Genomic DNA, 26921 nt, shown 5'->3' with positions numbered 1-26921 from the left:
TCTGCATTCAGATGGATATATCTTTCCTTTTCTCCTTGCCTTTCACTTCTCTTATTTTCTCAGCTACTTGTAAGGCCTCCTCAGACAACCACTTTGCCTTTTTGCATTTCTTTTTCTTGGGAATGGTTTTGATCACTGCCTCCTGTACAGTGTTACAAACCTCTGTCTATAGTTCTTCAGGCACTCTGTCTATCAGATCTAATCCATTGAATCTATGTGTCACTTCCACTGTATGATTGTAAGGGATCTGATTTAGGTCATATGTGAATCATCTAGTGGTTTTTCCTACTTTCTTCAATTTAAGTCTGAATTTTGCAGTCCCAGGGAAGCCCATAAAGGGAACATATCTCGACATAATTAAAGCCATATATGACAAGTCTACTCAGTGATGAAAGCCTGAATGCATCTCCTCTAACATCAAGCATAAGACAAGGATGCCCACTCTCATTACTTTTATTCAAAGTTGTCCTGAAATTCCTAGCCAGAGCAGTTAGGTAAGAAAAACAAAAGTCTCCAAATCTGAGAGGAATAAGTAAAACAGTCTTTATTTGCAGATGATGTGATTTTACTATGTGTAGAAAAATGAAAGATTCCACCAAAGCTGTTAGAACTAATAAACAGATTGAGCAAAGTTGCAGGATACAAAATTAATAAACAAAAAGTAATAGCATTTATATATATTAACAATGAACTGTCTGAAAGAAAAATTAAGATGATTGAATTTATAATTGCATCAGAAAAAATAAAATATCTATTAATAAGTTTAAGCAAGGAAGTGAAAGATCTGTATATTTAAAACTGTAAGACACTGATTAAAGAAATTGAAAAGACACAGATAAAGGAAAATATATTCTGTGCTCATGGACTGGGATGATCAATATAGTTATAATGTCCATACAACCCAAAGCCGTCTTGAGATTCAGTGCAATCCCTATCAACATTCCAATCTCATTTTTCACAGAAATAGAACAAGCAGTTCTAATGGTTGTATAAAAACCACAAAAGACTTCAAGTAGACAGTCTTGAGAAAGAACAAAGCAGAATATATCACACTCACTGATTTCAAACAATTTTACAAAGTTATAGTAATCAAAACAGTGTGGTATTGGTATAAAAAGAACACATAGATCAATACAGAACAGAAATGAGAGCCCGGAAATAAACCAATGCATATGTAATTTAATTTTTGACAAAAGAGACAAGAACATGTGCGGAAAGGACAGTCTCTTCAGTAACTGGTATCTGGGGAAAAGTGCTGCACTCGATATGCCAGCAGATTTGGAAAACTCAGCAGTGGCCACAGGACTGGAAAAGGTCAGTTTTCATTCTAGTGCCAAAGAAGGGTAATGCCAAAGAATGTTCAAACTACTGTACAGTGCACTAATTTTGCATGCTAGCAAGGTAATGCTCAAAATCCTTCAAGCTAGACTTCAACAGTACATGAACTATGGACTTCCAGAAGTACAAGCTAGATTTAGAAAAGACGGAGGAACCAGAGATGAAATTGCCAATACCTGTTGGATCATAGGAAAAGCAAGAGAATTCCAGAAAAACATCTGCTTCATTGACTATACTAAAGCCTTTGACTGTGTGGATCACAGCAAATGGTGGAAAATTTTTCAAGAGATGGGAATACCAGACCACCTTACCTGCCTCCTGAGAACTCCGTGTGCAGGTCAAGAAGCAATAGTTATAACCAGACGTGGAAAAAATGGATTGGATCCAAATTGGGAAAGGAGTTCTTCAAGGCTGTATATTGTCACCCTGTTATTTAACTTATGTGCAGAGTACATCATGCAAAATGCTGGGCTGGATGAAGCTCTAAGTGGAATCAGTACTGTCAGGAGAAATATCAGTAACCTCAGATATGCAGATGACACCACCCTAATGGCAGAAAATGAAGAACTAAAGAGACTCTTGATGAAGGTGAATGAGGAGAGTGAAAAAGCTGGCTTAAAACTCAACATTCAAAAAACGAAGATCATGGCATCTGATACCATCACTTCATGGCAGATAGATGGGGAAACAATGGAAACAGTGACAGACTTTATATTGTTTGACTCCAAAATCACTGCAAATGGTGACTGCCGTCATAAAATTAAAAGACTCTTGCTCCTTAGGAGAAAGCTGACAAACCTAGACAGCGTATTAAAAAGCATATATATTACTTTGCTGACAAAGGTCTGTCTAGTCAGAGCTATTGTTTTTCCAGTAGTCATGTACATATGTGAGAGTTGGACCATAAAGAAGGCTGAGCACCAAATAATTGATGCTTTCAAACTGTGGTGCTGGAGAAGACTCTTGGGAGTCCCTTGGACAGCAAGGAAATCAAACCAGTCAATCCTAAGGGAAATCAACCTTGAGTATTCATTGGAAGGACTGATGCTGAAGCTGAAGCTTCAGTACTTTGGCCACCTGATGCAAAGAGCAGATTCACTGAAAAAGACCCTGAAGCTGGGAAAGATTGAGGGCAGGAGGTGAAGGGGGTTACAGAGGATGAGATGGTTGGATGGCATCATCAACTCAATGGACATGAGTTTGAGAAAACTCTAGGAGTTGGTGAAGAACAAGGTAGCCTGGCATGGTAGAGTCCATGGAGTCACAAAGAGTTGGACACAACTGACCAACTGAATAACAATAGCCACACGCTAAAGACAAAAACTGGACCACTATCTTAAACCATACACAAAAAATTAACTCCTAATGGATCAGAGACTTGAACATAAGACCTGAAGCCATGAAACTCCTAGATGAAAACTTAGGGAGTAAACTCCTTTACATCTGTCTTGCCAATAATTTTTTGAATTTGACACCAAAATCAAAGGCAATAAAAGCAAAAAAATTCACAAGTGGGACTATATTAAACTACAAAGCTTATGCACAGCAAAGAAAGCTATCAACACAATAGAAACACAATCTACAGAATGGGAGAAAATATTTACAAATCCTCTATCTAATAAAATGTTAATATCCAAAATTTATAAAGAATTCAAACAATTCAGTAGCCCAGAGAAACCTAAACATTTTGATTTTGAAAATGGGCAAACAGTCTAAATAGACATTTTACCAAAGAAGACATGCAGATGCCGAACAGGTATGAAAGGTTGTTGCTGACCCACAAAAAAATGCCGGGATTCTTGGCCTCCAGAGGAGAAGAATTCAATCCGGGGTCAGAGATAAGGCTTGATCGCTCAGAGCTTTTGTGCAATAGAGTTTTATTAAAGTATAAGAGAGATAGATAAAGCTTCTGACATAGACATCAGAAGGGGGAAGAAAGAGTAAGCCCTTGCTAGTGTTAGCAATGGAGTTATATACCTTTTAATTAGTTATTACAATGAATCAAAAGAATGTCTCAAGTTTGTGAAAATTTTACCAGACCTACTCTCACAATTTACATTTTAGGATAACAAGATTAGAATTTAACAATAGAAAGATCCTCCAGACCCACTCCCATAACATACATTCTAAGATATGAGGATTAGTCAGAAGGTTTTCAGGAAGGAGAAACTGTCCTCCAGCCGGATACATTGTTGTTGTATAATCCCTAGTCATGGAAAAAGCAAGAGAGTTCCAGAAAAATGTCTATTTCTGCTTTATTGACCATGCCAAAGCCTTTGACTGTGTGGATCACAATAAACTGTGGAAAATTCTTCAAGAGATGGGAATACCAGACCACCTGACCTGCCTCTTCAGAAACCTGTATGCAGGTCAGGAAGCAACAGTTAGAACTGGACATGAATCAACAGACTGGTTCCAAATAGGAAAAAGAGTACGTCAAGGCTATATATTGTCACCCTGCTTACTTAACACTTATATGCAGAGTACATCATGAGAAATGCTGGGCTGGAGGAAGCACAAGCTGGAATCAAGATTGCTGGGAGAAATATCAATAACTTCAGGTATGCAGATGACACCACCCATATGGCAGAAAGTGAAGAAGAACTAAAGGGCCTCTTGATGAAAGTGAAAGAGGAGAGTGACAACTTTGGCTTAAAGCTTAACATTCAGAAAACTAAGATCATGGCATCGGGTCCCATCACTTCATGGCAAATAAATGGGAAAACAGTGGAAACAGTGGCAGACTTTATTTTTCTGGGCTCCAAAATCACTGCAGATGGTGATTGCAGCCAAGAAATTAAAAGATGCTTACTCCTTGGAAGGAAGTTATGACCAATCTAGACAGCATATTAAAAAGCAGACACATTACTTTGCCAACGAAGGTCCGTCTAGTCAAGGCTATGGTTTTTCTAGTGGTCATGTGTGGATGTGAGAGTTGGACTATAAAGAAAGCTGAGTGCTGAAGAATTGATACTTTTGAACTATCGTGTTGGAGAAGACTGTTGAGCGTCCCTTGGACTGCAGGGAGATCCAACCAGTCCATCCTAAAGGAGATCAGTCCTGGGTGTTCATTGGAAGGACTAATGTTGAAGCTGAAACTCCAGTACTTTGGCCATCTGATGCGAAGAGCTGACTCATTTGAAAGACCCTGATGCTGGGAAAGATTGAGGGCAGGAGGAGAAGGGGATGACAGAGTATGAGATGGTTGGATGGCATCACCAACTCAATGGACATGGATTTGGGTGGACTTCGGGTGTTGGTGATGGACAGGGAGGCCTGGCGTGCGGCGGTTCATGGGATTGCAAAGAGTCGGACACGACTGAGTGACTGAACTGAACTGAACTGACAGAGTTTAAATTGAGTTGTGTAATTGACTAAGACTAAGCAATGCATAGTAAAAAAATGTTTGTCCTTTTCTCCTCCTTGAGAATTCCAGACCCCCAATCTCCACTTTGAGAGGCCCAGACCCCTTTTTCCTCGTTGGGGACCCTGGACTTCTTATCAATCTGCCTAGGAATTGACTCTCTCAGGTACATGAAAAGATGCTCAACATCACTAATCATCAAGGAAATGACAAATCAAAACCACAAGGAGATGTCACCTCGCACATATTAGAGTGGCTATTATTGAAAATAAGAAATAACAAGTATTGCCAAGGATGTGGAGGAAGGATATCCAATGCAGTGTTCTTGGGAATGTAAACTAGTGTATCTACTATGAAAAACTATATAGAGGTTTCTCAAAAAATTAAAAATAAATTCCATACTATCCAGCAGTTTTACTTCTGGGTATGTGTCTGAAAGAAATGAAATCACTGTCTTGAAAATATGTTTGTACCGCCCATGTTTGTGGCAGCCTTATTTACAACAGCCCAGACGTGGACAGGGAGGCCTGGCGTGCTGCGATTCATGGGGTCGCAGAGAGATAGACATGACTGAGCGACTGAAATGAACTGAGGCATGGAAACAGTGAGAGTGTCCCTCAGTGTGTGAATGTATGATAAAGAAAATGTGGTACATACAATGGGATGTTTGCAGCCATAGAAAATAAGGAAATTCTACCATTTGTGACAACATGGATGGGCCTTGAAATAACCCAAACTTATAGATACAGAGAACAGATTGGTGTTTGCCAAAGGTGGGGAGAAAGGGGTGGGCAAAATGGGTTGAGTTATCAAAAGGCACCACCTTTTCACTTACAAGATAAAGTTCTGGGGATATAATGTGTAGCATGACTATAGTTGACAATACTGTATTTTATATTTGAAACTTGCTAAACGAGTAGATCTTAAAAGTTCTCATCACAAGAAAAAAATTAGTAACTGTGTGAGGTGATAGATGTTAACTAAACTTATCGCAGTGATCATTTTGCAGCATATATGTATGTCAAATTGTTGTGTTACACACCTAATACAATGGTGTGTGGCAATTATATCTCAATAAAACTAGAAAAAAAGTAAAAATTGATAAGATGAACTAAGAAAAGCTAATTTTTTTCTTTAATTATGCCTGAGGAAAAGCAGATTTATTTAAAAGAAGATTTAGAAATGAGAGATGTATTGTAGAAATGTTGAAAGGGTCTGCTAGTTACTTTCATGGGCAGTAGAAATAGAAGTTATATAATATTACTCAATATGTCTTTTTTTTTTTTTTTTTTTGGCATGTACAAGTGAATCACTAGCTCCAGTCATGGTAGGATCACTTTTTAGAAGAGAAATTTCCTAAAGGAAATAGTGAAAGTAGAGAGAATATAAAAGAAGCACGCAGGAAGTGAAACTAGCTGTGAATGACAAAAGGCATGAGGAAAACGAGGGTGATGTTTTTTGTGGTATGTAATGTTGTGATGGGAAGACTTTGGAAGCCTTTTAAAACCAGCCCTAGGTGACATGGTCAGCCTGGAGATGTAGGGAAGCTGATTTGTAAAAGAAGGATAACAGCTGCAGGATAGAGGGAGTGGACAAATGGCTACAAGTTCAGGACATTCAAAAAGTGTATATTCATATCTCATGGGGCATCTATAAGCATGTACAGCAAAAAGGAAACTGTGTATTTTATAAGAAGCAAGAGTTGCCTAAGGCTCAGGTCAAAAGTGTGTACATGCATGCTAAGTTGCCTCAGTCCTGTCTGACTCTGTGTGACCCTATAGACTGTAGCCTGCCAGGTACCTCTGTCCATGGGATTCTCCAGGCAAGAATACTGGAGTGGGTTGCCAGGTCCACCTCCAGGGGATCTTCCCAACCCAGGGATAGAACCTGCATCTCTTATGTCTCCTGCATTACAGGTGGATTCTTTACCACTTTACCACCTGGGAAGCCCAAAAGGATCCTAAAAGCCTGTTTATCTCATAATACAAATTAAATACAACTCACTTCCAATGAGAGGTAGGAAATAGTACTGTAGCTCTACTAACTTTGAAGAAAATCAATAATATATTCTTACATAATAATAGAACTGAACAATGAGTGAAATGTATTTTAAGCTATACAGGAAGAGCTATAAAGTAGTTGTCAAGGTACTTCTAAGTTATAAGAATCATCAGGTATCAACAATAATGTGTAGTGATGTATAACACAAAACGATTTCCTAATTGATCAGGAGAAATCCCCTTCAGAGCTCATGCTTGCCCACACATGATATATACATTTAGCAAGAAGTGGGCCAAACATTTTTTGATGAGATCTACCTCTTCTTCTAGGGCTTCCCTGATAGCTCAGCTGGTAAAGAATCTGCCTTCAATGTGGGAGACCTGGGTTTGACCCCTGCGTGGGAAAGATCCCCTGGAGAAGGGAAAGGCTACCCACTCCAGTATTCTGGCGTAGAGAATTCCATGGACTCTAGTCCATAGGGTCACAAAGAGCTGGACATGACTGAGCAATTTTCACTTCACTTCAACCTTTTCTTCTGCTATCTGTTGGTTAATTTTTCAAAATAGGATTTATGTGTTTGTGGACGTTAAAAGTCAAGAGTCTTTCCTACATGCTAATGTTTATTCCTTTGGACTGGTCTCATGAAAATAGTCAAGAGGCAAAGGAGGTTGCCTGATCCTAATATAAGGAATGTGTCATTTGTAAACATTCAGAAAGGAGAAGTTGGGTTAGTGCCCCTCTGAAACTTTGGATAGCTCACAAGAAAAACAAGTTTACGGCTATCCCTTTATAAAATGAATCTGCTCATAGAATAAAAATAACAGCCAAGTAAATATCTTTAGGAATTTTCTTTCATTGAACATCAGCCTATAATTTATATAGAAATTTTGTCAGTCTATATTGTTTATTAGTAATCCTAGAGTATTCTTGGGATTATTCTTTTACAAAGATTATTAAAAAGAATAAATCATCTCAAATTGTGCTGCTAAAGAAAGTCAGTTGGAGTGAACTAACTCCCAAGAGCCATTTCAACTACCATTTCACAGTAAGTGATTAGGAAGGTTAGCAGATAGATAAGGTTAATACATTGAGTGACAAACTGAAAAGTCAGTATTATTTTCAGCAGCTGTGAAAAAAGTATTTTCAGTGCCCAAGGAAATACCTCTATAAAATTGATAATGTAATTGAAAGTTGCTCAGTCATGTCCGACTCTTTGCAGCCCCATGGACTATATAGTCCGTGGAATTCTCCAGGCCAGAATACTGAAGTGGGTAGCCTTTCCCTTCTCTACGGGATCTTCCCAACCCAGGAATTGAACCCAGGTCTCCCACATCGCAGGCAGATTCTTAACCGGATGAGCCACAAGGGAAGCGATGTAATTGAATATACTCCCAAATAGATTTATAAATGACTTTCTAAAATAAATCGTATTTACTAGGTTTTTTCATCATGAGGATTTCATTACATGAACTTTTTATTCATTGACAGGCTAACATATATTCAGCTGTTTATTGACTGCACTACAGGCACTGTTTGTCCTGTAGGCATAGTACTTGGTACTAAAGATGAAGATAGACAAACCCTTTGTTTGTGGAGCTTATTTTCTAGAGGAGAAAAACAATAATGAACAAATTTGTAATAATATTCCAGATAGTGACAATTGCTGTGAGGATAAAGGAATGGACTGTTAGGTAGCATAAGTGGAAACTGAGACTATTTTAGGTAAGATGTTTAGGGAAGCCCTCTTGGGAGTGTAGAGACCTCAGAAAAATGAGAAAGAAGCACTAAAGTGAAAGTGTGCAAGGAAACCATGACAGGTAGAAAGAATAGCAAGATCAAAGGTCCTGAGGCAAGCAAGGGGCTAGATTATATCAGGGCCTCATAGAGCAGTAGAGGAGTTTGGGATTTTATTCTAAGCACTACGCATGCTATGTGCTAAGTCACTTCAGTTGTGTCTGATTCTTTGTGACCACATGGACTGTAGGCCACCAGGCTCCTCTGTCCCTGGGATTCTCCAGAGAATATTGGAGTTGGTTGCCATGCACTCCTCCAGGGGATCTTCCCAACCCATGGATCAAACCTGCATCTCTTACACCTCCTGCCTTGGCGGACAGGTTCTTTATCACTGGCACCACCTGGGAAGCCCCAGTGTGTTACGGGTTATGAGAATTCAGTAATTAATTTGAAGCAAGGGAGTGATGTAATCATATTTTTAATATAATTGTAGCTGCTGTGTGAGAATAGATGGTATGAAGTAATAAGAAAAGCTCAGAGGCCAGTAGTGTCATCCACGTGTACTTACTAGAATGTTGCTAGAAATAGTCCGATGGGCCATTTGAAAATATATGTTGGAGAACAAAAGCTTAGAAATGAATGCCAAAGGAATGAATAAAATGGCCATGTTCCCAGAATCATGTCTTGTTGATGTCCACACAGTTGACTTTTGAGTCATTTATTTCTCCAAAATTAGATTTTCCTAAAACTCTTCCTAAGAACTAAGCAGCTAAGTGAGATTTCAGAAGTAAGAGAACCTACCACTGAACAAGTTAACAGCAGAAATCTGCATTTCATGATCTGGATTCAAGGTACCTCTGGCTTGTTGAAAAAGCAATTCAGTAGGCTGAGATTGTTACTTTTCTACAGACAGTGGTTCACAGAGCTCTGCGGTAGGCCCTGGGTGAGCTGACCTGGTCAGCCTTTCCTGTCTCCCTGCCTTTCATTCATTCCACCCCAACCACATCGTCCTTCCTTCTCTACTCCTTCTCTACTTCAAGCCAAGCTCTTTCCTCTCCCAGCACCTTTGTATTGCCTATGCCTCTTCCTAGGAAGTTCTTTCATTGGTCTCAGTGCCAAGCCTCCAAGTTTTCCAGGGAACTGGAAAAAGTCCAAGGACTTGAAAAATGAATATTGTTTCAAAAATATGATTTTTTTAAATGGTAAAAATAAAATTAATAAATTTAAATTAAGTATATGTAAAACACAACATATGCCAACTCCATTAACTGCTAAATTTAAATATTAATAAAATTTTATGCTGTTGGTAATAATTTTTTGGTCAGATTCCTGAGTATATTGAGAAGTCACAGCCAAATGTATATTCTATGCATTACAAGTAGCCAAATAAAATTCAAAGGCAAAATTATAAAATCTACTTGAAGGTTTCTGCACCAAAAATATATATATGTATATGTAATGTGGAACATGGGTGCATTTTAATAAGCTTGCCATGATGTGTGATGGAGTTTCCAAAATTAAAAGTGTCAAAGTCCTATAAAAGTCTTAAAATGGCCCTGCTTCAATACTCACTAAATTAGTACACACTAGGTGACTGCATATAGTTGGAAGGATAAAGAGAAAATTTTGGGGAGTCCTCATGTATCTTTCTTTCTTGCCTCACCTCTTCCCTCCAAGCTGAACATTTTCATTCAGGGCTCTCAGGCCTAACTATATGGGGCCAGTGTGTTCCTTCCCAAAAGGATGTGAGATGCAAGAGAAAATAGGAAGGAGATGACAGAGAGAACAGGAGTGTGTTGAAAAGGCAAGCCCTAATTGTAAGCAGTGTAAATATGGACTGGGCAAGTTCGCTTCAGCCAAAATTGGTTCTGGGGTTATTATGGATGCAATGTAAGAATAACAGGAGTAAGAGGGTCCAGGACAGCCAAAGGTCGGAGATGAGTTAAAGTTATTAACAGAGGCTGGAAACAGCAAAAGCTTCTCTGATTCCTCTCCTCCCATCAGAAGAGGTGGGAAGTCTTATAGGTGAAAAGGGCTCCTGACAGCTTCGTGCTAAGTCACCAGCGTGTCTAACTCTTTGCAGCCCTGTAAACTGCTGCCCACCAGGCTCCTCTGTCCATGGAATTCTCCAGGCAAGAATATGGTAATGGGTTGCCATTTCCTTCTCCAGGGGTCTTCCTGATCCAGAGAGCAAACCCACAACTCTTACACCTCCTGCATTGGCATGTGGGTTCTTTACCACTAGCGCCATCTGGGAAGCCTTCCCTGGCAACTTTACTTCTCTCATACCCACAGGTCCCTGGCAGGACACTGCAGGCACTTCGAGAGTTGAGAGGAGCTCTTCTCCCCTGAGTCCTTGGTCTCCGAGCTCTCTGTCAGTCTGTCACCTTTCTGGCCGTCAGTCTCTCTCTCCCCTCCTCTCTTTGGGGGCCAAAGCCCAGTCTGTGCTCTGTGCTGACTTCCTCTCTGTCTGGTACCTGGCAGACATTTCCCTTTTCCTGCCACAGTTTACTCCAGCTGCTGAACATTTCCTAAAACTGCAGTGAGGTGGACAAAATGAAGATTCAACTGAGAAATGACAGAAATCTTTGAAAGCATACAAATTTTCGTAAACTTTTAAAATGTCTATAAACATTTTTTAATTTATTTATTTATTTTAATTGGAGGCTAATTACTTGACAGTATTGTAGTGGGTTTTGCCATACATTGACATGAATCAACCATGGATGTACACATGTCCCTCATTCTGAACCCTCCTCCCACCTCCCTCCCCATCCCATCCCTCAGGCTTGTCCCAGTGTGCGGGCTTTGAGTTCCCTGTTTCATGTATCGAACTTGGATCTATTTCACGTATGTTAATATGTATGTTTCAACACTATTCTCTCAAATCATCCCACCCTTGCCTTCTCCCACAGAGTCCAAAAGTCTGTTCTTTACACCTGTGTCTCTTTTGCTGTCTCACATACAGGGTCGTGGTTATCATCTTTCTAAATTCCATTTATATGCGTTGATACACTGTATTGGTGTTTTTCTTTCTGACTTACTTCACTCTGTGTAAACTTTTTTCTTTGGAGTATAATGGCTTTACAATGTTGTGCTAGTTTCTGCTGTACAGGAACGTGAATCAGCTCTGTGTATACATGTATCCCCTCTCTCTGGAGCCCTCCACCACCCCCATTCCATCCCTCTAGGTCATCACAGATCACAGAGCTGAGCTCCCTATGTTACACAGCAGCTGCCCACTAGTTATCTCTTTTACCGATGTATATCAATGTGACTTTCTCAATTCATCCTCCCCTTTCCTTCCTCCACTGTGTCCACAAGTTTGTTCTCTACGTCTGTGTCTCTGTTCTTGCCCTGCAAAAAAGTTTATCAGTACCATTTTTCTAGATTCCATATATGTGTGTTAATACACAATATTTACTTTTCTCTTTCTGACTTCACGCTGTATGACAGACTCTAAGTTCATCCACATCACTGCAAATGACCGTTTTTTGTGTGGCTGTGTAATATTCCATTGTATATTAATGTATGATGTACCACATCTTCTTTATCCATTCATCTGTCAATGGACATTTAGGTTGCTTCCATGTCCTGGCTATTAAATAATGTAAATAATGTAAATAATGCTACAAAGAACATTGGGTGCATGTATCTTTCTGAATTATGGTTTTCTCATGGTATATGACCAGTAGTGGGATTGCTATGTCATATGGTAGTTCTATTTTTAGTTTTTTAAGGAACCTCCATACTGTTCTCCATAATGGTTATATCAATTTATATTTCCACAAACAATACAAGAGAGTTCCCTTTTTCCACACCCTCTCCAGCATAAAATTTCTACAGACTTTTAGAACTAGATTTTTTTTTAAGTGATTGGAATTAGCTGCTGGTGTGTAGACTTGGGGAGAATTGGGCTAGTTACGCAGGAGATAAAGGTGAGTAACTGGGCTGCAAATGGACCTTTGTGCTCCTAAGAAAGACATGGAGTCACTCTCTGTGGCTCCCAGCAGAGTCACTGGTCTACCTGCCATCTCATAGTAGCACCTGTGCAGGTGTGTGCAACCTGGTTAGAAAGAGAATATAGTGTTCATTGTGGTCACAGCCACTGTGTATAGACCATCCTGAATGTCTAACCTAGGTGACTTATCTCCCCCCAGTTCTGTCTCCCGCACATAAAACTATCTCATCCTTGAGAGAAAACTGCTATTAAGCACCCAATTTTTGTTAAGATTTGTTTTCCAGGAGGCTGCTTTCTGTAGAAGCTGAATAAACAGCAGCCAAGCAGCTTGATTTAAGCATTTTATAGCTTAAAGCAAAATGCTGGTCCTGACTTGAAGAACCATGTGCAAATTTCCAAACTGAGAAAATAGAAATGAGACTGAAGAAGCTAAAGAATATAAACTATGTACTTTAAATAGGAATTGTAATGATAAGCAAAATAAAGCAGGAGCTAGGAACAGAGGTATAAAAGGAGACTGAAATACATGCTGTAAAGCACACGTATTCCAAAATATTTTCTATTGCCAAGTCAAACTAACAAGATAACTAAGGATTTCACTTAGAAATCCATAAGGACTTTTAAAATGAAGTATTGAATAAACACATGAAAAAATGCATTCATTATATGTAGAAATTTCAAATTTGTTTGAAGCTGTAGATGGATTGAAGTAAGTAAAAAAGATTGTCATAAAATACATTTGTATCTAGAAGTTTCTTACATAGAGAATTACTCCAGTTGAGAAACCAGTAAAGAGAATATAGTCAGGAAAACAAAGGGAAAATTAATAAAACAACCTATCATATGAATACAATATGTTAAGGCCTCATGTTTTACATCTTCTTTCTCTAAAATCTTCATTGAAGTGATCGAGACACCATAACAGAGAAAATGCTGTACCATTTTTGGACTTTGAAAGTTGAATGAGCTTCTTGAAGAAGTAGGGTGTGGGAGGAAAATGTGGTGGTGAGAGTGGAATGAGTCAACCTTAGATGACTCCTTGCTCCTGGCCCCTATTCTTTGAGGCTGAGGCTGGGGCTCGATATCAGAAACACAGGTGATGCCATAGGGGGTGGCTGTCAGCAGAAGTATGGAAATTCAGGTGTCTCCACACATTGAATAACGCAGAATGCAAAACCTGTTAGAATCACAAACAGAAAATTGCAACCATAATTCAGAGTGTGATTTCAGTATTTTGTTTGAGTTCTTGATGGATGAAGCAAACAAAAAATAAGTGAGGACCTAGACAAATGTATTGGAGAAAATTAACAAGGATATTTAATAAAGAAAAAATTATACCCTACTAATAACAAATACATGTCTCTTTCATATGTCCACTGGACATTTGCAAAAAAATAAGTTTGAATTAGGCTCTGAAAGTCTTAATAGATATCAATAAAGTACAACACTAAAAGCAGGGGCCATTAAGGTCACATATTCCAGCACTTAAAAGTTTTTTAACTATTTTTTCCCTGAAAACAATACACAGCAAAAACTGGGAAGAGGGAGTTATTTGCAACATTTATACCAGACTACATATCCCAAATATGTGAAAAATTTGTACAAATAAGTAAGGAAAAGATAAATTCCAATTCTAATGATGGGCAAATTACATGAAAGGCTACTTTAACACCCCAAAAAACTACAAATAGGTAATAAATAGTTAACATAGATATCCTGTTAATTTTTCTAATAATCAAAGAAATATAGATTAAGAGATTTTGCATAGAGTAGCTAAAATGAAAACTATTGTCAATGTTCAGTATTGATATGTGTTAAGAATTTGCAGTGCCATCATTGTTAATATTTTTGGTAAATATAACTTGGTACAAAATTTTTGAAGGACAGTTTAGCAATAAGTCCTAACCTTTAAATTTTGCTTTGACCAAGCAATTCTTCTTCTAGGAATTTATCCTAAGAAAATAATTAAACAACTATACAAAGATATAGAAGGATGCATATTGTAGAAGTATTGTTTATAACAGTGAAAAACGGAAACAACCTCCAAAGATTCCCATACTTGTAGATTGGATTTATTCATTAAAAATGACAGTGTCTCAGTATATTTTTTCAATATGGAAAGGTGGCAATGAAATAGTTTTAAAAAGGAAAAAAAACAGGACTATTATGATTCTATATTTTTTAAAAGAAAGAAAAGTAAGTGTCTGTGTATGTGTGGGTATATTCCTGTGTGTAAACATAAGGAAACCTGGAAGTATTTACACTAAAATATTAGCAGTGGTCATCTCTAGGTAGAATTGTGAATTTTTAGCTTTTTAAAAAATGCTTCTATACTGTCAGTTTTTTTCCAGTAAGTGTAAAGTTTATATAATCCACTAAAAGATTATGGTTATTTCTATTTTGAGACATAAGATTATAGAAAGTACAAATTAGTTTGTGTCACCTTTAATTCCACAGTATCAGCAAGTATTTCTGTCAACTCTAGTAAACATTTCTTTGAACAAAACCCTCAAAAAAGGATGATAGAGAGCTTAAATTCATTCACATGTCCTTCTGCAGATTAATATAACTTCTGAATAGTATCAGACCAAAAAGGTTTTGTATTGGTCTTCTGTTTCTCTGAAAATGAGTTCTGCAGATCTGTTCTTTACCATGGGTTTCTTGAAAATAACAGAATACTGCTTAGATTTCTAAGAAATGTAAACACTGGTGCATTGTCTTCTCTTGTGGCCCATTGGTAGTGACACTTCTGCCACATAGTTTACTTACCAAACTATTCTGAAAGAGATGAATCAGTTGTCAAAAATGGCCCAGTCCCTAGGTGATTTGACTATTTTACATGAATTTCCTTTTAAAAAACTATGTGACCTGAGTATTCCTCTGTTTACTTTAGTTAGATGTATCTGCCTTTCATATAAGAGAGCCTTTTTTTCTGGAGATGGGAACGAGGCTCTGGGGAAATGCAGAAAAGGCAGTTTCTTTAAGAGAGGATAACCTCAAAACCTTGTCTGTGTTCATTACAGCATTTAGGTAACTATGGTTCTGGAAAACTTGCCTTTTCTCCCATCAAGAGCCCTCACTTATGTGCTCATTTTATTTAATATTCTTTGCATGCTTTTGATAGGCATGACGTAGTGAAAAGGACATCAAAGTAGAAATCAGATGGCCTGGTTTCTAGCTTTTTAGTAACCATGTGACCCTGATGGTCAGCAGCTAAGACTCTCGGTTTTCCTTCTCTATAACAGTGCTCAGGATCCCTGATGTATCTCAAATGATATTGACTCAGAAATCAAATGAAATAATCCAGCTGTTGGAAAAACATGATGTCTTGTACAAACACCAGGTGCTTCTTGAGGTGTACAAGGCTCTGAATGCTATGCAGGATGCAGAGATGAGCAAGGTGTAACCGCTCCCTGTGGAGAGGCTTCCAGCCTGGTCAGGAAGATAGGTCCTCAGCAACCCCTGAGATTAAGCTATGAGGGGAAGGCAAAGGACCTATACTCTGGACTATGGAGACTTAGATATGACTAAGGAGACTTGAATTGCATTATGGTGTCATCTGCTTACCAGTGTCATAACAGAGAGCCTACTAGCCTTCGTGGGGGTGGAAATGAAAAGGCACAGGGAGGTAAGCTTGCCCTAATGGAAAGAGTTATCCCCATTCTCTATTAAAATGTGTAAGTGAGTATTAAAAGATTCAGGACTGTTTTATTGTTCCTTTATTTTTGAGGCACTCTTACAAATCAACATGAATAGAGCTAAGTCTCCAATTCCTAGTGCATTCTGTCTCCAGAATTTCTCCCCAAAATGCTGATGTGGCCTTTTTTTTTTTTTTCTGTTTCTATGATTGCAACAGAGAAGTTCAGCTTCATTTTTGCCTTTATAAACATATCTTGACTTAGACAAGCAGCAGAGAGGAGCAGTTTTGTAAATTAAAGGATTGCAGCCTGTGAAATTCTCTCCCATAAAATTCCAGTACTGTATGAGCATCAGAATATTGAGGAAAATGTCAGACCTAATATCACTGACTTTCAGCCAGTCTTGAATAAATCATAAATAATCGAGTGAATTTGTTTTATGAGTGGTCAAGATTCTGAGGCGCAGATGTCTGTGATCTTCTTGGATTATTTTGCTTCAGATTAAGATGGCAGGAGAGATATCATACAGGGCTTCCCAGGCAGCTTAGCAGTGGAGAGTCTGCCTGCCAATGCAGAAGACGCAGATTTGACCCCTGGGTCGGGAAGATCCCAAAGAAGGAAGTAGCAGCCCACTCCAGTATTCTTGCCTGGGAAATCCCATGGGCAAAGGAGCCCAGTGGGCTATAGTCCATAGGGTCACAAAGAGTCAGACACGACTTGGTGGCTGAATCACCACCACCACCAGTGGTATCACTCAGTACTGTGAAGTATGGCAGGTGTACCAGAAATGCATTCAGCTCTCAGTTGCAACAAGAACAACCAGAAAGGACTGACCGTGGTATAAACAAAAGTGAAAAGGCCTATTTTGTCATTTGTAACAAGCCGTCCTAGGATTAAGGGCTGCTTCCAGCCCTTAATTTTCTACTTTTTCTACTTTTTTTTTTCTACTTTTTTTACTTTTTAATTAGAAAATTAAAATTTTCTAATTTTCTTCATTTTCTACTCCACCATCTCTGCAGAGAGAGCTCCAACTGCATATTTCTTCCCATTATTGTCATAGAATGGCCACTGCCCCATTAGGGAGAAAGCATTAGGAGCAATAGGCAGAAGGACATACCAGCCAAATCCGTCTGCCTCACTTTAGAAGCTTGTATTAAATCTGAGCAAGTAGATACTTCCCTGGAGGTCCTTTGGTTAAGGACTCCATACTTCCAGTGCAGGGGGGACAGGTTTGATCCCTGGTTGGGGAACTAAGATCCCGCATGTCATGCAGAGGAAAACAATAGAATAGGAAAGACTAGAGATCTCTTCAAGAAAATTAGAGATACCAAGGGAACATTTCATGCAAAGATGGGTACAATAAAGGACAGAAATGGTATGGACCTAACAGAAGCAGAAAATAATAAGAAGAGGTGGCAAGAATACACAGAACTGTACAAAAAAGATCTTCATGACCCAGATAATCATGATGGTGTGATCACTCACCTAGAGCCAGACATCCTGGAATGTGAAGTCAAGTGGGTCTTAGGAAGCATCACTACGAATAAATCTAGTGGAGGTGATGGAATTCCAGTTGAGCTATTTCAAATCCTGAAAGATGATGCTGTGAAAGTGCTGGACTCAATATGCCAACAAATTTGGAAAACTCAGCAGTGTCCACAGGACTGGAAAAGTTCAGTTTTCATTCCAATCCCAAAGAAAGGCAATGCCAAAGAATGCTCAAACTACTGCACAATTGCACCCATCTCACACACTAGCAAATTAATGCTCAAAATTCTCCAAGCCAGGCTTCAGCAATATGTGAACTGTGAACTTCCAGATGTTCAAGCTGGTTTTAGAAAAGGCAGAGGAACCAGAGATCAAATTGCCAACATCTGCTGGATCATTGAAAAAGCAAGAGAGTTCCAGAAAAATATCTATTTCTGCTTTATTGACTATGCCAAAGCCTTTGACTGTGTGGATCACAATAAACTGTGAAAAATTCTGAAAGAGATGGGAATACCAGACCACCTGACCTGCCTCTTGAGAAATCTGTATGCAGGTCAGGAAGCAACAGTTAGAACTGGAAATGGAACAACAGACTGGTTCCAAATAGGAAAAGGAGTACGTCAAGGCTGTATATTGTCACTGTGCTTATTTAACTTACATGCAGAGTACATCCTGAGAAACTCTGGGCTGGATGAAGCACAAGCTGAAATCAAGATTGCTGGGAGAAATATCAATAACCTCAGATATGCAGATGACACCACACTTATGGAAGAAAGGGAGGAAGAACTAAAGAGCCTCTGGATGAAAGAGGAGAGTGAAAAAGTTGGCTTAAAGCTCAACATTCAGAAAACTAAGATCATGGCATCCAGTCCCATCACTTCATGGCAAATAGATGGAGAAACAGTGGAAACAGTTGCTGACTTTATTTTGGGGGGGGGGGGGCTCCAAAATCACTGCAAATGGCGACTACAGCCAGGAAATTAAAAGATGCTTGCTCCTTGGAAGAAAAGTTTTGACCAGCCTAGACAGCATATTAAAAAGCAGAGACATTACTTTGCCAACAAAGGTCCATCTAGTCAAGGCTATGGATTTTCCAGTAGTCATGTATGGATGTGAGAGTTTGAATATAAAGAAAGCTGAGCACCAAAGAATTGATGCTTTTGAACTATGGTGTTGGGGAAGATTCTTGAGAGTCCCTTGGACTGCAAGGAGATCCAACCAGTCCATCCTAAAGGAGATCAGTCCTGAATGTTCATTGGTAGGACTGGTGTTGAGTCTGAAACTCCAATTTTTGGCCACCTGATACAAAAAGCTGACTCATTTGAAAAGACCCTGATGCTGGGAATGATTGAAGGCAGGAGGAGAAGGGGACGATAGAAAATGAGATGGCTGGATGGCATCACTGACTCAATGGAGATGAGTTTGAGTAAACTCTGGGTTGGTGATGGACAGGCAGGCCTAGCATACTGTGGTCGATGGGGTCTCAAAGAGTCAGACACGACTGAGCAACTGAACTGAACTGATGTCATGCAGTGCAGCCAAAAAATAAAAATAAATAAAAGAGAAAAATGCTGAGTGAGTTTACCCACAAAGCATCTTTCACTTACGTCTCGTTGGTAAAAACTTATTGGTGGACATGGGCTCCCCTAGACCAATTACTAGAAAGTGACTGGGGAGAGGGATGCTCTAGATGGCAGCTGAATCAGCCTACCTACCCAACAACATCTGCCCACAACTGCTGGTGGTACAGATGTTCATGCCAAATAAGAATTTTATTATCACTGTGTAACCATCCTCATTTAGCCTCTTAACTTGTCCTTTTCTATATGTTTTGTTTTCTCTCTTGGTGTCTTGGCACCTTTAAAAGCTGTTATCATCAGGGAAGCTCACAGAGCACACACTTCTCAGGTTTGAATGCTTCCTCTCTCCAACCAAGTTCATGGTTAATTTGTAACCATGAAAAAGTTAGGTGCAGGCACTAGTTGCAAAACCCAGCACTTCTTTCTGAATCTGTACAGAATTGCCAGGACACTAAACCATTTCAGAAGGGAAGAATTTTTTAAAAAGAGTGCTGATTGTGAAAATAATACTAAATTATTTCAGGAATGCTGGAGTGGAGAAATACTCTGTATGATTTGAGTGAGAAAGTTTTAGTGCCTCTATGTGGCCTGTGGACCATTCAGCCCATGTGCTACTATGCCCTCTGTGTTTTTTAACCAGATGTCTAGGGTATATACTGCACCTTCAAACAGTTAAATGAAGGCTAGTTTTTGCCTCTGATAACCTTTCTCATAAAGGGTAGTAGAAAGAGCATATAACCCTTGAAGCTAAAAGCAACATTCATTTCTCACAGGGAAAAGTGTTTGGGGTTTTGTTTTGTTTTTTGCCTGTTTTAAAGACTATGGAATTTATATAGATGTTTGTGCCCATATAGCTTACTAGTATTTTTGTTCAATTCTGATTTCTTTTATTTTGTAATTTTACTAAAAACTGCATCCCACAGCTTCATATTTTCTAGATTGCATTTTGCATACCCTAACACATAGCAGCAATCATGGTTTCTATCTCTTAAGATAGGCGCATCACTGCGTAGTAACTGAAAGTTAATGGTTTTTAAATTAACTATAAATGAAAATTATTCAAAATTACAGAGTTTTCTTCTCTTAGAGTAATAGAAGGACAAAGAGATAGTGTATTGGTTGAGAAGTTTTGGAATCAGGCAAAGCTGATTTCTCGTCAAGTGTCTGCCATTTACTCTCTCCATTTCCTCATTTGTTGTTGTTCAGTCAGTAAGTCGTGTCTGACCCTTTGTGACCCCATGGACCTCCACTATCTCCTGTGTACGTTCATGCTAAGTCACTTCAGTCATGTCTGACTCTTTGTGACTGTATGGACTGTAGCCTGCCAGGCTCCTCAGCCTGTGGAATTCTCCAGGCAAGAATACTGAAGTGGGTTGCCATGCCCTCCTCCAGGAGATCTTCCCAACTCAGGGATCAAACCTGCAAGGATTGAACCTCCATCCCTTTATGTCTCCTGCATTGGCAGGTGGATTCTTTACCACTAGTGCCACCTGCAAAGTCCAACTGTCTCCTTAAGTGTGCTCAGATTCATGTCTATTGAATCACCGATGCTATCTAACCATCTTATCCTTTGCCTCCCCCTTCTCCTCCTGCCTTCAGTCTTTCCCAGCATCAGGGTCTTTTCCAATGAGTCTGCTTTTCGCATCAGGTGGCCAAACTGTTGGAGCATCAGCTTCAGCATCAGTCCTTCCAATGAATATTCAGGGTTGATTTCTTTTAGGATTGACTGTTTGAATCACCTTGCAGTCAAGGGACTCTTGAGAGTCTTCTCCAGCACTACAGATTGACAGCCTTCTTTATGGACATCGCACATGACTACTGGAAAAACCATACCTTTGACTATATGGACCTTTGTCAGCAAATTGATATCTCTGTTTTTTAATATGCTATCTGGGTTTGTCATAGCTTTCCTTCCAAGGAGCAAGCATCTTTTAATTTCATGGCTGCAGTCACAATCTACAGTGTTTTTGGAGCCCAAGAAAATAAATTCTGTCACTGTTTCCACTTTTTCCCCTTCTATTTGCCATGAAGTGATAGGACCAGATACCATGATCTTAATTTATTTTAATGTTGAGCTTCAAATCGGCTTTTCATCCTCCTCTTTGATTCTCATCAAAAGGCTCTTTATTTCCTCTTCACTTTTCTGCCATTAAGAGTGGTATCATCTGCGTATCTGAGATTGTTTTAATTTCCTCTGGTAGGTTATAAATTCCTTGAGAACTTTTCTCTGAAAAAGTAATTGTGCGTACCTTCAAGCAGTTTATAATCACATAGTGCTCAGTTGCGTGCTCATGTGTGCTCAGTGGCTGAATTGTGCCTGACTCTACAACCCTATGATTGTAGCCCGCCATTCTCCCCTGGCCGCAGGATTTTCCAGGCACGATTACTGGAGTCAGTTACCGTTTCCTCCTCCAGAGAATTTTCCGACCCAGGAATGAAACCTGCATCTCCTGCACTGGAAGGCGGATTCCTTACCATTGTGCCACCTGGGACCCAGTCAATCATGGGGATTTTACAACCATTAAAACCACATTATCTCATTTTCAGTATTTAATAGCTGAGTACTGAAGACTGGAGAATTTTAAAGCTGAAAAGTCTCAAATTGTCCCATTTCCTACCACCAAACACAGCCACTGCAAACATTCTGGTTAATTTCCATCATGCATCATTTTGCAAATTTTTTAAAAACATTTTTGCCACATGTACAATAATTTGATTATATTACCTTCATAAATATTTAAAATATGGACAGTCTGTCAAGTGACTATACCAATTTACTTAAGCATTCCAGTTTCCCTATAGTTTGACATTAAAATGTTTGCCAGTTATTTCCTTGGGATAGAGTCCATGAAATGAGTCAAACGTTTTATCTATTTGAGCAGTACATGAGTGCATACCCATTTTCAAATATATTTGACCACTCAAGGTATCAACTTAAAAAAATATTGCTTCTTTGATAGGCAGATATTTATTTGATATTTCAAATTGCCTTTTTTAAATTAATTGAAATCCATTCTAGAACTTGGCAAGATTTAAATAAGTAAAATAAAATTATTTTGGCATACGGTATGAAATGAAGAGATATTGCTGTTTTTAATTTTCTGATTTCCTCCTCTGTCTTTCAGTTTTACAGGAGATTCTAAACTTGCCTCAAGTATGCGCTATGTAGAAACACAATCAATGCAGATAGGAGCATCTTACATGATTCAGTTCAGTTTGGTGATGGGCTGTGGCCAGAAATATACCCCACACATGGACAATCAGGTGAAACTAGAGTATTCAACCAACCATGGCCTCACCTGGCACCTCGTCCAAGAGGTAAGTCTATTTTCTCTAAAACTAGTGATAGGTAGACTTCACCTATTTACATAGGGAGCAGAGAATTAAACTTCTAAAAGTTTAGGTTTGGTTGAAAAGGAACAATATTATTTGTAACAGAATTGACATAAACTCAGCAATGGATTATAAGGATGCCATATTTTGCACTATCAGATGCTAAAGGGAATTGAAAATCTTTAAAATATGGTAATAGATATACTAGGATGGTGTTTTCAACATTATTTTCTCTAGCTCTCTTTCTCTATTAAAGTCTCTTTCTTCTTTCCCTGTAGCATGTCTTCATCTGTTCTTTTCTGTCTCTTCACCTGCAGGTAGACCATACTAAGAATACATCTCCTGCCTTAAAAAACAAAAAAGAAAAAAAAAAACAAAAAAGAAATACATAATTCCAGGTTCTTGAAATAAAATGTACTTCTTTCTATATACATACTGGTGGTTCATACATATAGTATGGTGTTTATGCAGATACTACTGATATGCATAAATAATACTGAATAGGATAATGTTACCAGGTGGTGCTAGTGGTAAAGAGCCCACCTGCCAGTGCGGGAGACATAAGAGATGTGGGTTCAATACCTGAGTCAGGAAGATCCCCTGGAGAAGGGCATGACAACCCACTCCAGTATTCTTCCCCAGTAAATCCCTTGAACAGAGGAGCCTGAAGGGCCATAGTCCATAGGGTCTCAAAGAGTTGGACATGACTGAAGCGACAGTATGCACCAAATAACAGTGTGACACTAACAGGTCAAAAAAGGAACCCTAATCCAGTTTCTGTTTTTCCATGTGGCTATTAGAAGACATTTCTTTGCCTTGTGGCATCTCATTTATTTCCCAAATATTTTAGCTTCACAGAAGGAAAATTTATGGATCGTATCCATATTGCAAATGGTTAAGATGATAGCATTAGATTTCTCTAAGGGCTTTTTCACTTGTTTTGAGTGAGTAAACATATTGCTCTGAGGAAATAGAAGCTGAGTTAAATTTTTGCCTGATTCTCTTTTAGGAATGCCTTCCAAGTATGCCGAGTTGTCAGGAATTTACATCAGCAAGTATTTACCATGCCAGTGAGTTCACACAGTGGAGAAGAGTCATAGTGCTTCTTCCCCAGAAAACTTGGTGAGAGATGCCATCTTCAGATATGACTGTCACTTTAACTTTTATGTCTCTTCTAGCATGACGAATATGAAGAAGAGTTAAGCGCAAGATGGCAGTATGCATTCCTCTTTTTTTATTTTAGAATCAAAAGATCTTTCTTTTTGTACTGAGGATATTTGAAAAATAGAGCTAATGAAAATTTAGTTTCCAGAGTGTCATAGCTTTTCCTCACCTCTCTTTTTGCCTCAACTTTTCATTTTGTGGGAAAACTCATTGAGCCAGTTTCTTTGGGTTTGACATATAAAGGGGAATGATATAGGAATCTAAAAACTCCTATGTCAAAAGTTTGGATTGCAAATATGTTTTCTTCCTGCAAAGGCCTACTTTTTCTTTTAAAAGCTTAACATGTCCTTTTTTCTCTATTCTCTTTCAGTAAGAATGAAGATCACCCCAGGCAGAAGCCTCAGTAACTAGGGAGAAAGTTTAATATTTAATAATATGAAAGAGAAAAACACATTTTCCCCAAATATTGCATTGTTTCATGTTAGACTGATCACTCCGAGGCCTGTTTGAGGAATAGACTGTAGGATAAAGAGTGAAGACAGGAAGACCAGTTCAGGGGGTGTGGGGTGGTCCAAGCATTAAAAGTTTAGGTGGCTTGGAGTATGAGTGTAACAGACATGGCTAGAGCCATCATTTGTGAAATTTATTTTAATGAAATTGGACTTGTTGATGGACCAGATGGGAGCTGGGGTAGAATGGGAAGAATCAAAAACAGTTTCTAAATTCTGGACCTGGGGAAAATACCACTAAGAAGGGAGAGGCTGGAGGAGTGGATTTAGGACAGTGGATTAAAAGCCATATGCTTCCTATGTTTTGTGCTATGAATTTTGAGATACTTATCTATTCAAGTAAAAAAGCCAATTGGACTTAGGAATCTGGAGCTCAAAAGGGGGGGTGGACTTAAAAGTTAAAAATTATGAGTACTATTTAAACCCTGGAACAAGATAAGCTCACCCAAGAAAGAACTTTTGACCAGAAATTAGAACACCTGAGTTCTCAGTATATCTCTGTTAATGACTGACTTCATGCTTTAGCCATTCACAGCCTCTTCAAACGTAATTCCTTATGTGTGTGATGAAGAGGTTGAATTAGATGATCTTAAATATCCCTAGCACTTCTGGAGTTCTATGATTTGCGTAGCAGGAAAGGCATAAAAGAGACAAAAAATTATATTTTTCTGTGGTATCTGCTTTCCTAGACCCCCTTTTTAAAGAAAATTACTAAATCAACCGTTCTTGGACTATTTTATAGGAGAGTTAGGCTCCACACAAAAACAATTGGCTAGATAACCACTTAAAATTATTATTATACCTCCTTTAGTTGAACATTGAATTACTGCATTATAGAAGAATGCCTCCTTGATTATTTTTAAAGATTCATCATTATGTCAGTTTGAACAAAATGCTTGAACTTTAATTTTCACATATTTTTTATATCCAACTGTGAACTATTTCCTGGATACTCAATTATGCTTTGTATAACAAGTTGTTGCTTTCTCTAACATCCTACTCTTTTATATCTACTGCTGGGAATATAATCAAGATTTATATTTAATTTCAGTGATATTCCAACCATGTCTATCAAGATTATAAAAAAACATTATATCAAACAATTGAAATACCAATCAGAGTTTGTGCAAAGCTACTGAGGTGTTGTTTTTTTTTTTCTAATTTGCCCCCATTATTTGACCATTATGTATATCACCTCATTATTTTAAAACCACTGATTTTTATTCATTGACATGTGGGTTACCATTTCAAAATTATGATGGTAATATAATCCTGACAATATATTTAAGAGATTTTTATTCCCAGAGTAAATGTTTTATTCTGGGAATGTTCCCAGAAACATTTTAAATTATTATCCTTAATTACCATAGTGTAGACAGTATCCCGAAAAGTACTGTCCTTTATCAAAAAGGACTTTGCAGGTTACTTAACACTAAAATTGTATGTTGTATTATTATCTCTTAGCTTAAACGATATTACTACTGGGTTGAGTTTTACTGTAGTTAAAAAGAAATCAAATTCTCATCAGTGTTTATTAGGCATGCATGCCTGCATGCTAAGTTGCTTCAGTCGTGTCCAACTCTTTGTGACTCTGTGGACTGTAGCCTGCCAGGATCCTGTGTCCATGGGATTCTCCAGGCAAGTATACTGGAGTGGGTTGCCATGCCCTCCTTCATTTATTAGGCACTTGAGAGGAAATATGTTGATTCTTAAAGTCTTTAGTTTTTATACAACACCTGATTCATTGTTGGGATATTCATTAAATGTTGGGAAATTAAATAGAATTTCAATTTAGTATGCTTTGATGAACCGAAGAGATGTTTTATTACAAGCCATATCTTTTTTACAAACTGAAAAAAAAATCTACTAGATTATTCACTCTTGACAGCTTGCCTTTATGTACATGTAGGTAAATTATTGAATTCTGCTTTTCCAAATTTCCTTCAAAGCCCTGGGTGAGGAAAGTAAAGCTATTTCTGAAACACAAACAATCCAATAGGATATTTATTTTAATATTTCTACTGACTAATACTTAAACTAAACATTATTGCAGTAATAGTTTGTAAAATAATGTCCAACTAGTTATTATCCTTGTTTTTGTATCTATAATGCTCTAAAGCGCTGCTGTAAAGATAAAGTATGTTTATTCTCTTTGACATTCTTGTTAACTTTCTTATGTGCATTTCAGACTTTTGCAGATGGCAGGTTTTTCCCAAGCATTGGGAGAAGAAATTACAGTTTAGTTTGAAGCAGTATTCCTTCTGCCAAATCTTTCTTCTGCTGTTTTGATTCAAGCATATGCAACTATAAATTGAACACAGAGAAGCAAATGTGATCTGCATTGTCAAAGATCTGTTAACTTTAGAAGATATGCTAGATAGGACAACTTAGATTGAAATATTGAATATGTATACACCTGCTCAAAGAAATTATATTTTATATGAACTGAACATTTGTTACCCAATGAAAATTAACTTCGTTTTTATGAGAGACATTTACATAAGAACAGAGCCTAATGAGACCCAAACAGCTGTCAGTTGCTGACTTCATAAACAAATCAACACCTAATGACTGAATGAGTTTCAGAATAATTGAGTAAATGTAATTACAGTCACTGAAGGTAGAAAATACAGTTTAGTCAGCTTTCATTTAATTTGATTCCTCGAGTTAGCTAACTATCAAGAGATGACTCAGTGGTATTTTATTTCACTCTAGAAGTTTATAAGGGGGGAAATCAAATAAAGAAAAGACTGTCAAGTTTTGTTGCATTTGAAAATCTATAGTTTGGATTTTAAATGCAGGTCAAATTCA

At 38.2% G+C, this 26921-nt stretch overlaps 1 protein-coding gene across 4 annotated transcripts in view; it reads left to right on the top strand.

The window, feature by feature from the left end:
- Positions 1-26921, top strand: part of RELN (reelin) — a 523209-nt gene that overhangs the window by 363643 nt on the left and 132645 nt on the right. For all 4 annotated transcript variants that reach the window (XM_043462977.1, XM_043462976.1, XM_043462975.1 and 1 more), the window contains 2 exons: positions 22230-22422; positions 23447-23559. In XM_043462977.1, coding sequence (XP_043318912.1) covers positions 22230-22422; positions 23447-23559 — 306 coding nt within the window. The remainder of the gene's footprint in view (positions 1-22229; positions 22423-23446; positions 23560-26921) is intronic.

The sequence above is a fragment of the Cervus canadensis genome, chromosome 3 (assembly GCF_019320065.1).
Source record: "Cervus canadensis isolate Bull #8, Minnesota chromosome 3, ASM1932006v1, whole genome shotgun sequence".
Lineage (NCBI taxonomy): Eukaryota > Metazoa > Chordata > Mammalia > Artiodactyla > Cervidae > Cervus > Cervus canadensis.
The sequence above is the reverse complement of the archived record's forward strand: the minus strand, read 5'-3'. Positions and strand labels throughout refer to the sequence as shown.